The 13,996-nt window shown below is 50.2% G+C and overlaps 1 protein-coding gene across 5 annotated transcripts in view; it reads right to left on the reverse strand.

Annotated features, from left to right (window-relative positions):
• LOC143024833 (zinc finger protein castor homolog 1-like) overlaps positions 1-13,996 on the reverse strand; it is a 775,578-nt gene that overhangs the window by 1,798 nt on the left and 759,784 nt on the right. For 3 of the 5 annotated variants that reach the window (XM_076184100.1, XM_076184098.1, XM_076184102.1), the window contains 10 exons: positions 13,101-13,285; positions 12,201-12,941; positions 11,476-11,721; positions 10,536-10,550; positions 8,624-8,986; positions 7,673-7,908; positions 7,020-7,303; positions 5,213-6,467; positions 4,810-5,042; positions 1-4,237 (listed from right to left, as the gene is read on the reverse strand). The exon at positions 1-4,237 is cut by the window's left edge and continues 1,798 nt beyond it. In XM_076184100.1, coding sequence (XP_076040215.1) covers positions 3,969-4,237; positions 4,810-5,042; positions 5,213-6,467; positions 7,020-7,303; positions 7,673-7,908; positions 8,624-8,986; positions 10,536-10,550; positions 11,476-11,721; positions 12,201-12,941; positions 13,101-13,285 — 3,827 coding nt within the window. In that variant the 3' untranslated portion in view covers positions 1-3,968. The remainder of the gene's footprint in view (positions 4,238-4,809; positions 5,043-5,212; positions 6,468-7,019; positions 7,304-7,672; positions 7,909-8,623; positions 8,987-10,535; positions 10,551-11,475; positions 11,722-12,200; positions 12,942-13,100; positions 13,286-13,996) is intronic. The other 2 variants (XM_076184099.1, XM_076184101.1) reach the window with 2 other exon arrangements.

Here is a 13,996-nt window from a genome sequence, read left to right on the forward strand (position 1 = left end):
TTTTTTTTTTTTCTATTCTTGCGAAAATGACCAAGTTCCATTATACTTCAATCACGGAGGAGCTGTAGCTTTTAGTTAGATTCCTACTCGAGCAAACTCACCTCATATGGTGAGTATAATAGTTTTTTACTGATTTTTGAATTGCCTCTTTAGATAATAGTCATATCTTCTGCAGAATCTAGCTGCCTTCTTGAGTATATTTACATTTTGATGTGTACCTGTCGTATTGAGTTTGCCTTCAGGAATATACCTTGGCTCTTTGGAGTATTTATGCTTTTGAGTATAGTCGTCTCTTGGATGAAAGTATTTTCGTATATAACATCCGATATATTAAAGCGCTCTTTCGTAGTTAGGTTGTTTCGTGGAATGTAGCAGACTTATAATTTTGCCCAGAACTTCCTGTTGAGTTTGATAATGCCTTGGATTATAACCAGGATCATCCTTTGGAAACGAAAGCAGAGTTTTTGGTGTGGTTAAATGTCTGAGTTCAATGTTGTGGCTGGAATCAAGTGTTAGGAGATGTGACTAAATACTGGGAGTTGCAGATAACTGATCATAGTTGCAGCCCACTGTTCGGGTCAGATGGAAAACCGCACTTTCCAGATGGTCGAATTGCCGATCACATCCTAGGAAGGAGGAGGGTAGCAAATCAACAGTCATCATCATCATCATCATCATCATCATCATCATCATCATCATCATCATCCGTTGGGACTTCAGGAGTTAAGGCTGAGGGAGAAGGTCGAGTTTAGAGTAACGATCACTACATAACAAGGGTGGAGGATCGTCCGGGAGGGTGATCTGCTTCTTCCGAAGTCTACTGACACTGTGGGCTAACCAGCAAACAACAAATGGGCTTTAGAGAACCTGTGTGTCTTCTCACTTCTCACAAATGATCAATTCATGATCAGTATTTATGCTGCCACAGAAACTGTGGGAGATGTCCTCTGGAGCACTCGTCCTTGTGATGTTGATGGAGCCATGGGAAGATGTTATGCTGACAAGCTGGAGGCTTAGCCGTCGTAGAGTTTCAATTTGGAAACAAGTTTCATTAACAGGAAGATTTTCTTTTTCTATTGTTGTGTGCCAGTAGAAGTGGACAACGTTCGTGGTCCACGAATAAGATGATGTTTAAGATTCCATTGCCAACCCGTCCACTGTAAACTTGGATATGGCATTAACTCGCCACCCACAGTTCACCCTCAACTCTCTGTTCCCAACGTCAGCCTCACTTCCACCTCGCTACGTTCCAGGTAGCAATTCCCCTTCGGGTCCTCCTCCTCCTCCTCCTTCTCCTCCTCCTCCTCCTCCTCCTCCCTCCTCTTTGGTACCTGAAAGGTCTTCTGCTACCTACGATGTTGTTCTCATCTTAGCTGCTACAGAAGGAATAAGACAGCGCTAACCTATGCTCCCGGCGGTCCTACGAAAACCTACGATAATAAATAAGGGCACGGGCTGCCGGAGGGACCCATTGGGTGCCATTGGCCAAGCAGAGGGCCGGCCGTCCGGCGGCAGGTGGGCGGGGGTCCTCCTCATGCCAGCGGGGCTACGTGAGAGGTAAGACGGTGCTCACAGGGTCGATGAAATATTCTGTTGAGGTCATTTGTTCACCGGGATCGTTTCTCTTAGAGGTATTGGTATGTGATACCAGGGCTTGGCCCGCCCATGGGGACGTCTCTCCCTGCTTGGTTATGACCTCTCGTCCTCCCGTCGCTGGCGAGGTTCCCCGCCGCTAACACTAATGCAACAGGTCCTGCACACCACACTCCGCCGGGAGTTTCCCCCGTGTTGTACACTAACTGCTCGTCGGGTGAAGTCACCACCACATAACTACATGCCTACATCACAGCAAACCGGACATGCTACAGCTTAGAGCCCCCCACACCCCCCTTCTCGGCCTGCTCCCCTCCCCCCACCTTCTGGGGGAGGCGGGGTCACTGGGCGGGGCCTGGAGGCTAAGGGCGGGTCACGTTTGCCGCCTTCCTGGATTTGTTGACCTCTTCTGTCGGTTCTCGTACCGGACAAGTCGCTCACCGGGACTTGCACCCAAGACCCTCCCCTCCCACCCCCTGGTACCTGATGAAACACTGTCCATTGCCTCTGTGCGCGACCTTCCCCCCCACCTCCCCCATCCCCTCCCTCCGGTACCGGGACTTGCCAACGCCGAGGGTCCGGAGGCGCGTTTTGACAGACTATGTGTGTGTGTGTGTGTGTTTATGTTATTTTTGTTTGTTTGGCTATGTGTGTGTACGTCCGTCCGTCCGTCCCTTCGGGGGGATCCAGCACCGCACCATGTCGGTCCTCCTTCTCCTCCTCCTCTTCTTCTTCTTCCTCCTCCTCCTCATCATCATCATCGTTCCAGCGACCTTGGCCCAACATCTGCCAAAGCAGACGCCGAGGAAAGGATGCAAAGTAAACCTTCTGTAGCCATCGCCTTAATGTCAGGCGAGACAAGTCCCACCCCCTTTCTGCCCTGACCAATCACGATCGCTCCTGAACGAAGCGCACTGGGTGGAGGTCTGTGATTGGTCGGGGAAAGGAAGGAGGCATTGGCTTGTTTCGCCTGAGATCGTGGGCGGTGACTATTGTCATAAGAATTAACATAATTGATAAAATGAAAATATTAGATAGGCACATAATCTGCCACAATATATTTATAAAGTAAATACAAAGTTTGGCACTACAGAAGAAGAACTAAATCATAAGGTAACAATTGGCACTAAAGGGTTGTCACATGCTACAATAAATAGCGAAACAATGCTGGGACGCTCCCCCCGGGGAGGGAGGGAGAGAGGGAGGGAGGGAGGGGGGTTTAAGGGGGTGGGGGATCTCGTGGGGGGAGCAAGCGACCTCGTAGTCAGGCCGCTAGTCTGCAAGGCACAGCAAACGCGTCTCTAAGGACACTTGTCCTAAGAATCCTTCCCGTGCGTGAAAGACAGGTCCATAGTGGTTAATATTTATAGTACACATAGAATGACAGACTAAGACACTTGTCCAAGACACTACGTTGATTTTTTCTTCTTCGTAATAGGAGGAAACTTGAAGGCGGTGGGCTGGGCACCACGGGTCTGCCGCCCCACCACGGGCCACTCTACCCCTGCACCTAAAGTGTCCATCTCGCACTAGTGAACTCTTTATTTCTTCAGGACCCGGTGAGGTGCGACGGCGAAGTCGCTCCTTCGAAGTAGCCTGAGTTTTGAGTTAAAGAGTCGTAGATTGGTGCGGGTCAAGTGCGCATGCACCGTTGATGGGCCGAGGTGGGGAGGACGAGACAGAGTTGGTTGTACGTGCCAGCTCCACTACTTCATCACAACGGTTGATGAGGATGGATTGGTTGTGTACAAGTCCATGGAAGGCTTACTACACACTAGTCATAAATAAAATAATATTATCACTGACCATTGGCTACAAATACAAGGCTGACCCCATCCTAGGGTAGGCAGGAGACCATGGACAAACCCTAGAACGGGCTCGGAAGGCCTGTCGTGGCGTCGTTTGACCACGATGCTCGTCGAACGGATCGGCACAACGATAAAGACACAGGATCTACGCGCTCTTCTTGGTCATGAGTCCTTCTCGTTGTCGTCGTCGTCGACGACAGCGACAACGACAACGCGGCCGTCCTCAATGTCTGCACCTACCATTTCACGTTATTTTCTTTTCTTTTCTATTTAATGTGTAACTGATTACTCGTAGTTGATTAATTCAGTTGATTACAAATTCGCACCGTGTTTTTTTCTCTCCAGTTTTCGAAAATTCCACGCAATATTTTTTTTCCTTTTTTGTTTTTTAATTTTTTATTTTTCTATTACCTATACATTGTTCTGTTGCAACTGACACTCGTTTCAAGTTTCGCTGAGATGAGACGAGACTATAATGCCATGATGTCGTTCTTTTCCTCCCATCTCTGCCGAATCGAGGTCCTCTCGCTCGCTCGCTCCTGCTTCTGCCGTCACTTCAGCTTCCCTCTACTCTATGTGACGGAATCTGTGCGCCGACATTTGACTCAGCCCGAGGACAGCATAGTTACATCTGAGGCAGTGATAGTGCGTTTGTTTCTGGTTGTGATTGCATCCTTCGGTTCCACAAGGCTGCGAGGGCGTGAACTTCTCGAAGCCCGCGGCGTTGATGGAGTCTCTCTTCTGGTGTTGCCTGCGGTGGGCCACGACCTTGTTGGTGTCCGTGCACACGAACTCACACTTGAGGCAGTGGAAATGCGAGGCTTTGTTCTGGGTTCCTGGAGGGGGAGAAGAGAGGACGAACGTGAGTGAAAAGGTGAGGAATGGAAGGAGGCCTATGGTTATTTGCATGTATTGTATGCCCAAATTTAAAGCGGGTTGTTTATTGTGTGGACTTGTTGGAAGTGTATACATACGCATCTTCGTATGTATACACATGCATGAAAGGTTGCACGCACACACACACACACACACACACACACACACACACACACACACACACACACACACACACACACACACACACACACACACACACACACACACACACACACAGTTTCTTTGTTTCTTTCTCATCCAAACATAAAATTCACATCATTTTCTTGTGAGGGAACTATATACTATGTGTATATATATATATATATATACATATATATATATATATATATATATATATATATATATATATATATTATGATCCTCAGCCTCATCGCACCTCCCCATTCAGTCTCCTTTTACGACATGCAGATTCAGGGAAAACGGTAACGGTGATCTTGTCCCCCGATACAACGACTTACATAAACGAATAAATGGACTAATGAATAAATGAATGAATAAATGAAAGACTTACCGCTCTTGCCAAGCATGGACGCATAGACGCACTCGCTCCTCCCGCAGGGCACGTTGGCCCGGAACTGTTGGAAGTCTCCCCCCATCAGGGTGTCGAGGCGCTCGTGTCGCGCCGTGTGCTGGACGAACCGCGTCTTGTCGCAGAACGAGTAGCCGCAATCCTTCCGCATGCAGTGGAAGTGGGTCTGGTGCTCGCGGTACCCGCAGTGCGGGTACTGACAGTCTTCGTTGAACCTGAAGGAGGGGGGAACCGAAGTTAGGTCGGCACAGAGGAGGCTCCTCGCCGGAGAGGGCGTGGACATAAGACCAATGTTATGAGTTACAGCATATATTTCTTTATTTATTCATTTATTATTATTATTCATTTATCTATTTACTTTTAAGAGAAGGATTTGGAGAATTACCTGAATCTGATATATCCCTCCGGCACCGGCTCGTCCTTGAGGAGTCTCAAGTTGTGGTTGGACCTGATCTTCTTGGCCTCCTGTGAGGGGAAATCGTCCGCCTGCAGGCGTTTGCCGAGAAGCGCCAAGTGAGGGGACGTGCTCAGGCCGCTCGGCAGGAGAGGGGAGTCGCCGGTGTTGCTGGTCGGGCCGGCGAGGGAGCCGTGCGGCATTCCGGGCCCGGGCACGCCAGCCGTCATCTCCCCGTTCGGCCTCATGCCGGTCATCATTAGCCCGGGATGGGCCATAGCGGCCAGGGCAGCCGGGTGCACAGCGGGCCATCCGGGGGGTATGAGGCGAGGTAGCGAGCCCGGGAACATGCCTGCCATGCTGAAGTGTGGCCCGAATGGTGGCGGGAAGCTCGGAAAGCCTGTGCCCTGGGAGTACACGATAGATCCCGGGAACTGAGGCGCCCCCGGCTGAGGCATCCCTATGCCCGCACTCGGCGGGCGGGGGCTGCCGCAGACGCCGGCGCCGATCGAAGAAGTCGAGGGACTCCGAGTACGCTCCGAGCCTTCTTCGGGAACGATGTGCGGAGGCCGGGAGCTCTCGTTCTCGTCGACGGGGTCATCGTCGGGCCCCCGTTCCTCCTCGTCAGCCCCTGTGGAGCTCCCTGGTGCCGGCGACAGAGCGCTCGACGGACTGGTCCCCTGAGTGTGCTTGAGTAAATGCGGCTTCAGCTTGTCCTGCTCGCTGAAGGCTTGGTTGCACAGCTGACAGTGATAATGGTCTTTCTTCTTCAGCTTGCAGAAGGGGCGCCCGCAGGAGAGCTCGGGCCCGTACTGAGGGTGCCTGTCGGGGCTCAGCCACTCGGCAGCGCGTTGCATATCGAGGGTGGGTGTCTGCAGGAGGCGTGTCAGTGTGTTACCTCCCATAGAACCGCCATCGTCTGCGTTCAGACCCCTTTCCCCCGCCGTAAGATCCTCCTCCTGGTCCATCCTTTCCATCCGCGGGGGCGACATGTACAAGGCGGGCGATCTCACCGAGGCAGTGATGACCAAATTACTAGACACGGGTATCGAGAGGGTGGTGGTTGTGGTGGATTGCGGGCGCGTGGAGGGCGGGATGGGTGTGACCAGAGCCCCTGCTTCGCCCCGGATCATACTGCTGCCGCCGGGGCTGGACGTGGAGGAGGCCGTGCGGGCGGTGCTAGCGACCGGGAAGGGCGACAAGGGGTAGAAGATTCCAGCGGACTTGACTACTGGAGGAGAAGAATCTGTCCGTCAGTGCAATCTGCGGCTAGTTGCGGCAAAGGGTGCAAAACACAAACAAACAAACAAACACACACACACACACACACACACACACACACACACACACACACACACACACACACACACACACACACACACACACAAAAATATTCCAAAGCTCGACCAGAGTCTTAGTGTTATCATTATGTGCTCACAGATGGCGCATAAGTTGTGTATGTTGCACTGCAACTGTGTAATAACTAGTGCAAAAATAAGATATTGAAGAAAAAAAAAGGCTGTGCCATTTATGACTAAGTAAAAACACGATAAATCTGTTGGCGAACTTTAGAATCGGTGTGTGTGTGTGTGTGTGTGTGTGTGTGTGTGTGTGTGTGTGTGTGTGTGTGTGCGTGTGCGTACATATGTTCGTGTTCTTGCGCGCATACTTGTTACATCTATCATTTCAGAAAATACACATCAACATCACACCTTTTGAAACAAATGCGAACTACGCGCGCCAGACCAAAAAAAAAAAAAAAAAAAGTCTGACGGCACAACATGTATTGGTGAACTACCTTGACCCTTGCTGGGCGTGTCCGGAAGGTTGGGCGTTGTGGGCGTGTTGTCCATTGGGCTGTCAGGCCTCTTCTTCAGGTATATCGGCGACTGAGGACCTAGGCTGTGTCCAATGGAGCTTGGGGGCATACCGTTGGAGGCGGTGGTCGAGGAGGACGTGGTGTTGGGTGACATGACCGCCGATTCCTCTTCATGATGCTTCTCTAAGTGGGACTCCATGAGTTGGTGTCGAAGGAAGGAGAAACCGCACCGGACGCAGTGGAAATGCTTGTTGATCTTGTTGCTAGAAATCAGAGAAGAGTGGTCGACATGTTATTCCTTAATGACATTGTATCGAATAAAGGTGTGTACAGACGTTCATTTATTCATCTATTTATTTATTCATTGATCAATTTATTAGTTTTTTAGATTTCAGGCATTACTAGCTCTGCGTGGTGGCTAAGCATGGATGCCTTTGTCGGAGGTTGAGGGTTAGAGATCGTATGATACCCTTACTGCCATCACATGTTGATTCTTAGCGGGATTCGAACCGTCATCTATATAAGCTCTCGATTACAGAGATCGGCAAGTTCGTCAGCTCATCACGCTCCCAGGTGAAGAAAATATCCAGAAGGGAGTTGGGAAACGACGTCGAGGTCTTGAAGAACCTTACCTCTGACACATGGGCATCCTGCAGTCGATGTTCCTGTCGAAGGCCACGAAGCCGTCCAGGATGGGGAGGTTCTCGTGGAAGTCCCTCGAATGAAGCACCAAGATGTCCGCCTGCTCGGTGACGTAGAGGCAGCGAGGATGTGCGCAGTGGTAGTGTCTGCGCCCTAGCAGGGGACACAGTTGGTCGGGACACGCAGACCCCTCTCCGAACACGTAGAAGCCGTCCAGTTGTTCCGCCTGGAGGAGGGGGGAGAGGAGAGGAACACCTTGGTTATCGTAGTGGAACTTGGAACAGGGAGTAGTGTAAGAAGACGAAAAAAAATGATACATAGAAACAGAAATTTGCCTTACGAAGAGAGGCTTAGGCACCTTAACTTACACTCTCTGGAAAGACGCAGAGTGCGGGGTGATCTAATAGAGGTGTTCAAGTGGATCAAAGGCTTTAACAAGGGTGATACAAACAAGGTCATCATATTAAAACAACAGGGCAGGACTCGCAGTAATGGATTTAAACTGGACAAATTTAGATTTAAGAAGGAAATAGGCAAGAATTGGTTTACTAATAGGGTGGTCGACGAATGGAATAGACTTAGTAAGCGCTGAAACTATCAGTTGTTTTAAGAAACGATTAGACAACTTTATGGATGGGGATGACAGGTGGTGATGGATACGGAGCTGCCTAGTGTAGGCCTTATGGTCTCTTGCAGTCTCCTTCATTCTTATGTTCTTAACTACAGGAAGACTGCGAATTGTGGTGCTTGGAAACGAGGCCTTAATGACCGTGAAACAGAACGAAATGAGAACGGAAATGCAGGCCGGCACGAGACCACCAGACACTTCGGCCGCTACTATGGACAATGTGCTCAAAGGGAACAAGATCGATATTTGCGGTAGTGTCTGATTCTCCCTCCGGACCCCACATTCTCGTTTAAGCCTACGACCTTGTACCTACCTTAGGCTGGGGCGGGTTGATGAGGACAGGAGCTGCCACGGGGATCAGGAGGACTCCTGAGCTGGTCTGCTGAAGGTGTTGCGCGTTTGGGCCCAAGAGGAGCTTGGAGGTCATCGTCGAAGTGTGACCATTGGGGCTCCCAGGGGTGAACCCGGGCCCCCCTGCATTCGGAGACTCGGCATCGCGCGAGAGGTCCGTGAGGGGCGGCGTGAGGCCCGGATGTTGGGGTCCGTGGAGAAGTGGAACGGAGTCTTGAGGCACAACTCCGGCAGCTGCTACTAATGGATGTGGAGGCGAGGTCTTCGGTAGTTTGAAGGACGTAAAGATAGCCTTAGGAGTGTCGTGACTGCTGGACATAGGGTACTGGAAGCAAGAAAGGGTCAATGTTAGTCTTCGAGCGTTGGACAGTGTCGCATAAGTGTGGTACCTATGCTGTTGTGAGGAGTAGTGATAGGGGGCACAAGATGACGTTGTCAGATGTTTCTGTCTCTTTCAGACCCCCTCCCTCCCTTCCTTCCCTCCCTCCCTCCCTTCCCCCCGCACTTATTCTCTCTCTCCATCCCTCCCCTGTACGTTCCGTCCCACCATCTTTAGGAACTTTATTTAATTAAACCAACAGAAACGGGGCTGAAACTCATCCCGATTTCTCCCTTTTCATTTTATTTGATTATTTTTTTTAGGGACTTTATCATCATCAGTAATCGTGGCTAGGTTGGCGACCCCTACCCAGCTAGCAACACTAAGGATGTACTCAATCTTTGCAGCAGCAACAACAATCACAAACGAAACGCGTATCGACATTTTCCTCAGTCAGAAATCTCCAGAGCTGAGACATCTCCAATATCCGAAACGGAAAGTATTGACCTACAGAAATTTCAGGTACCAGATGCACTTTCCAATATTCTGGTAAGTGATCGAAAATGATTCTCCTTCCAAATATTAGAGATTTCCGAATTTTAGAACCTCCAAATATAGAGTAGATTATTTGTGAACTCTTTGAAACCACTTGTTCTTGGCGACAAATTAATCTTTATCGGATACAGGACGTCGAACTCACGTACGCACGTTACCAACTGTACATTCGTTATTACATGAGAAATGTACACATACACACGTATATGTTATATGTAATATATCTTGCGTACACAAATACATGCACGTGCACACAAACACATTATTACGCACGCACATGGCACATGCAAATATTTTTTTCCATCCAGATGCAAAAAAGGGGATTCTTTATTTATATGTGTTAAGTTAACTTAAGTATGCAAGTTAGGGGTCACATTCTTGTGAGTTGCAGCCATGCCCTTGTATGCATGACCGCGTCTTTGTGCGCAGTCTCGTGTCTTGGGCCAACTTTTTTTTCTTCTTTTATCTAACCACTCGAATTCTCCTTTGGTGTCGAAGACTCACATCCCAGAAGTCCACAGACCCCCTGTGTGTCAATGGACACGTAGACAGGCATTCTCTAGACTTACAGAGGATAAGTACAGGCCCCTGTATGTCAGGTAACACACTGTCTGGGCCCCCGGAACTTACGGGATACTTATACAAGATCCTGTATGTCCCTTGGCGCTTAGGCAGCTCTCGTGGACTTACTGGTTGCTTGTACACGGGCCCCCTCAGTCACCAGCAGTGGCTTACTGGGTTATGTGGCACTGTTGGCGCGAGGGGGAGGGAGCGAGGGTAGTTAGGAATTAAACTAGGCAAGCAGCTAAACGAGTGAGTAGGTGAGTTGGTGAATGATGGGTTGAGCCATTAAGGGAAGGTCACGTGAGTATGAGTACACGCATGAGTCAGTGGTTTAAGGGTGAGAGTGAGTACAAGCTTGGACAGATTAGGTGTGAGGCGAACAACACGATTAAACAAACAAACAAAACAAGCAAACGAACGTCTCATCTACACTTACGTAATCATTCCAAACCTGAAATTTAAAGCAGAAAGAAATACTTAAACATAAAGAGATTATTTGTTTTGTTCTCTTCTATTTTCAGAGCGTTTCACATGCCTCTTTTCTTCATTATTTTTTGTTCAATTCTGTATATGTATATATACATTTATATATATTTGAATCAAGTATTTGACGCGACGGTTATTATCGTCATTGGCATTGGCATACGATTAGTTAAGATATATACGAGAAGGTTTATGTTAAGATACCCCATTGATGTGCACGAAGAGTGTATTAGCGTCAGAGCTGATCAAAAGGGGCTAAGTAATTGAGGTTAAAAAAACAACAGCAAAAAAAGTGAGAAAAATGTGTGAATTATGAACGCAGTGCGGTAGTATCAGATAATAATTCCCTCCGGTTCAGACACACGGGAGCAGAGATTCACTCGTGCTACCTTCAACAGAGTGACGCACCTTAGACTATTTATTCCTGCTAACGTCGCGCCATTTTACTCAGCTGAGGATGAGACGGACCCGGGGCGATTGGAAACCCCTCTCGACTCTGGATCCACTCCTCAGGTGACTAAAACGCGTCTGGCATTAACTAGAATAAAGACGATAAAGTACGTCACCGTTTTTGAAAGTGTTGACATGTCAGCTGATCCGGAAAGTGTTAAGAAGCGACTTCGGCTGAGACGAGCGAAGACTGCAGCAGAGCGGAGACGACCTAAGAAGCGAAGGTCTTGAAATCAACGAAGTGAAGCTTGTCGATCTCTCAGAAGAACGTGCCGATAATCAGAAGAGGAAGAGGAGCTCGGAGAGATCGCAAGTGCAGAAGGAGATGAGAAAAAGGAGGACGGCGAAGAGGAGAAGGAAGAGGAAGAGGAGGAGAAGGAAGAGGAGGAGGAGTAAGAGGAAGAAGTTGAAGAAGAGGCGAGAAGGGAGGTCGACCAACTCACCTCTATTATACGATTCTTAGGAGGTCGTCCTCTCTTACGCTTAAACATGGAATCAACAGAAGTGACAGCTGCTGCTGCGCCTCCTACTATATGTGCTGCACCTACTGGGGGTGGTGGGGGCGGGGGCGGTGCTCCCGCCAGGCTCCCGACGGCTGCGAATCGCCGGGCGTAGTCGTGCATGCGGAAGTGTTCGAGGCGCTGGAAGGGCTTGTCGCTTGAGGCCAAGATCACTTCACGGCAACCCTCCTGTTAGGGGGGAAACAGGGTGGAATGCAGGGTGTTAGGGGAAGGGGGAAGAGGCAGGGATTGGTGAAAGGGTGGAGGGATAGGGTGAAGGGTGATGGTGACGAGTCCCATCCGTCGGAGAGCGTAGGACGACGACAGCGGCGACAACGACGGTGACGGCGACAGCAACAACGGCGAGTGAAGACAGGTCGGAGCAGGTCGGGACAAGGTAGGTTCGGGGGGAGAGGAAGGTTGAATGTTAGTATGTTAGGTCACACAAACACACACGCACGCACACACACAAAATAGAAAAACAATTAGTTACAATTGCAAGAAAACAGTTTCACATTCATCGACGACAGAACAGTGCCACACCAAGACGCGACCCTTGGTGGGGCCGCCTCTTGCTCTGAACAAGTTCCTCGTCGGATTGACTTAAAACAGAAACAGCAAATAGCTACGAGCGTATCACTCAGGCGGGATAATTTTGCTCTACTTACCCAGTTGCAGTGGTAGTGGAGGGCACGGTCCTGCAGTGGGCAGTCTGGGCGACAAGGACTCCTCTCCGCCGAAGGGTCTGCCCTGGTGAAGTGCTCCTCGGTGATCTGCGCCTGCTGCTCGTGGATGCGGCCGTGGTCCCTGGACCCCTCCCGGCCCCGGAAGACAGACTCACACTCTTCACAGTGCCAGTGGTCGCAGCCCGAGAGGTCGCAGGCGGGCCGGCAAGGCTCGTCGCGGCCGTAATGCGTCAGGTGTCTCTCCCAGTTCTCTTCTGGCGGGAGCACCGAGGCCGCACCGCCAGCGCTCAGGTCCACAGGGGAGGCCGGACCTGAGGTAGACGTAACCGTGGGCGAGGGTCCCAAGCTGGAGGGTGGGAAGAGCATGTGGGCCGTGGGAGGCATTCCTAGGAGCTTGGCTAACGGGTGCTGGTCCCCGGGCGCCGGGGGCATCCCTGTGGAGGGAAGAGCCCCCATCAGGAAGGCGTGGTTGGGGCGCTGCAGGGAAGGGGGAAGCCCGCTCGGCACGGGAGGACCGCCAGGAGCTCCTGGGCCGATAGGGGACGACGAGTCGTCTCTCCTCAGGTCGCAGAGGGAGCCTCCGAGGGGTGGGGCCCCCAAGGGCCTAAGGGCCTCGTGGAGGAAGGGGCTGAGTGCCGGATGGCCCTCCGGTACGCCAAGCATTGTCTGCGCCAACTTATACTTCCGGTAGGCGCGTTCGTGGTCCTGCCGTTCGTGTTTCCGCTGTACGTAACAAAAGTAAAATAAAGAAGATATGCGGTGTGGGATCGGAGTGCAAGAACAACAGCAGCAGCAACAACAACCAACACTTGTCAATAAAGCAAAATAAGTTAGAGATAAAAAAAAAATGACTTCGCGAAGACTTGCATCTTGCTCGCTCACCTTGTGTGCGAAGATTTGTCCCGAAGAGTGGAGAACGTAATTGCATTCGTGTCGGATGCAGTGGATGTGGTTCACGATTCGGGAGAACTTGCAACCTTCGTAGGGGCAGTCCTCGTGTTTCATGAACTTCTTGAACCCGTCCTTCGTCAGCTGCTCGTCCTTGATGTGATAAGTCTTGTGTTTTTCTGGCGGAAGGGAGGAACGGTGAGGTGAAGAAGGTGCGTTGGGAATCGTACTAGGTCTTAGAAGTGACCCGAGGCGTTGGTAAAGTGAACCTTATGAAGCCTCCTACTCTTAAGTAAATGATAAAGTGATTTTTCGATCGAATTTAAATTTTAGTTTACTGTGGGAGATGTAGCTATCCCCGCCCGGGGGAATTCCAAGAACACGACCATGTGAGGAACATTATCGTACATCTGTCAGTATGTCCGGCGCGTTGATATGGGTGACATTATTGTCAAATTCATTATTTCAACTGATATGAAACTGTTTTTTTTTTTTTTGTGAGTAGCTCAGAACTTTTCTGCAGTTTCTATGTTTGGTATTCTGAATGTGTATTATGTCAATTTCCGTAAAGATTCTCAGTTCGTTACTTTTTTCAGCAAGATCGGTAAGCTATAATTAGGTTCTAGCGTTCCATGGCAAAGTATGTTGCCCGCTCGAGCGTATACACACACACACACACACACACACACACACACACACACACACACACACACACACACACACACACACACACACACACACACACACACACACACACACACACACACACACACACACACACACACACACACACACACACACACACACACACACACACACACACACACACACACACTCGGTGGCGCGGTTGGTAGGGTCCCCGACTGTCACTACGGCGGTCCGGGTTCGAA

Source organism: Oratosquilla oratoria, chromosome 4 (assembly GCF_046742065.1).
Source record: "Oratosquilla oratoria isolate Oo_2021 chromosome 4, ASM4674206v1, whole genome shotgun sequence".
NCBI classification, from domain to species: domain Eukaryota; kingdom Metazoa; phylum Arthropoda; class Malacostraca; order Stomatopoda; family Squillidae; genus Oratosquilla; species Oratosquilla oratoria.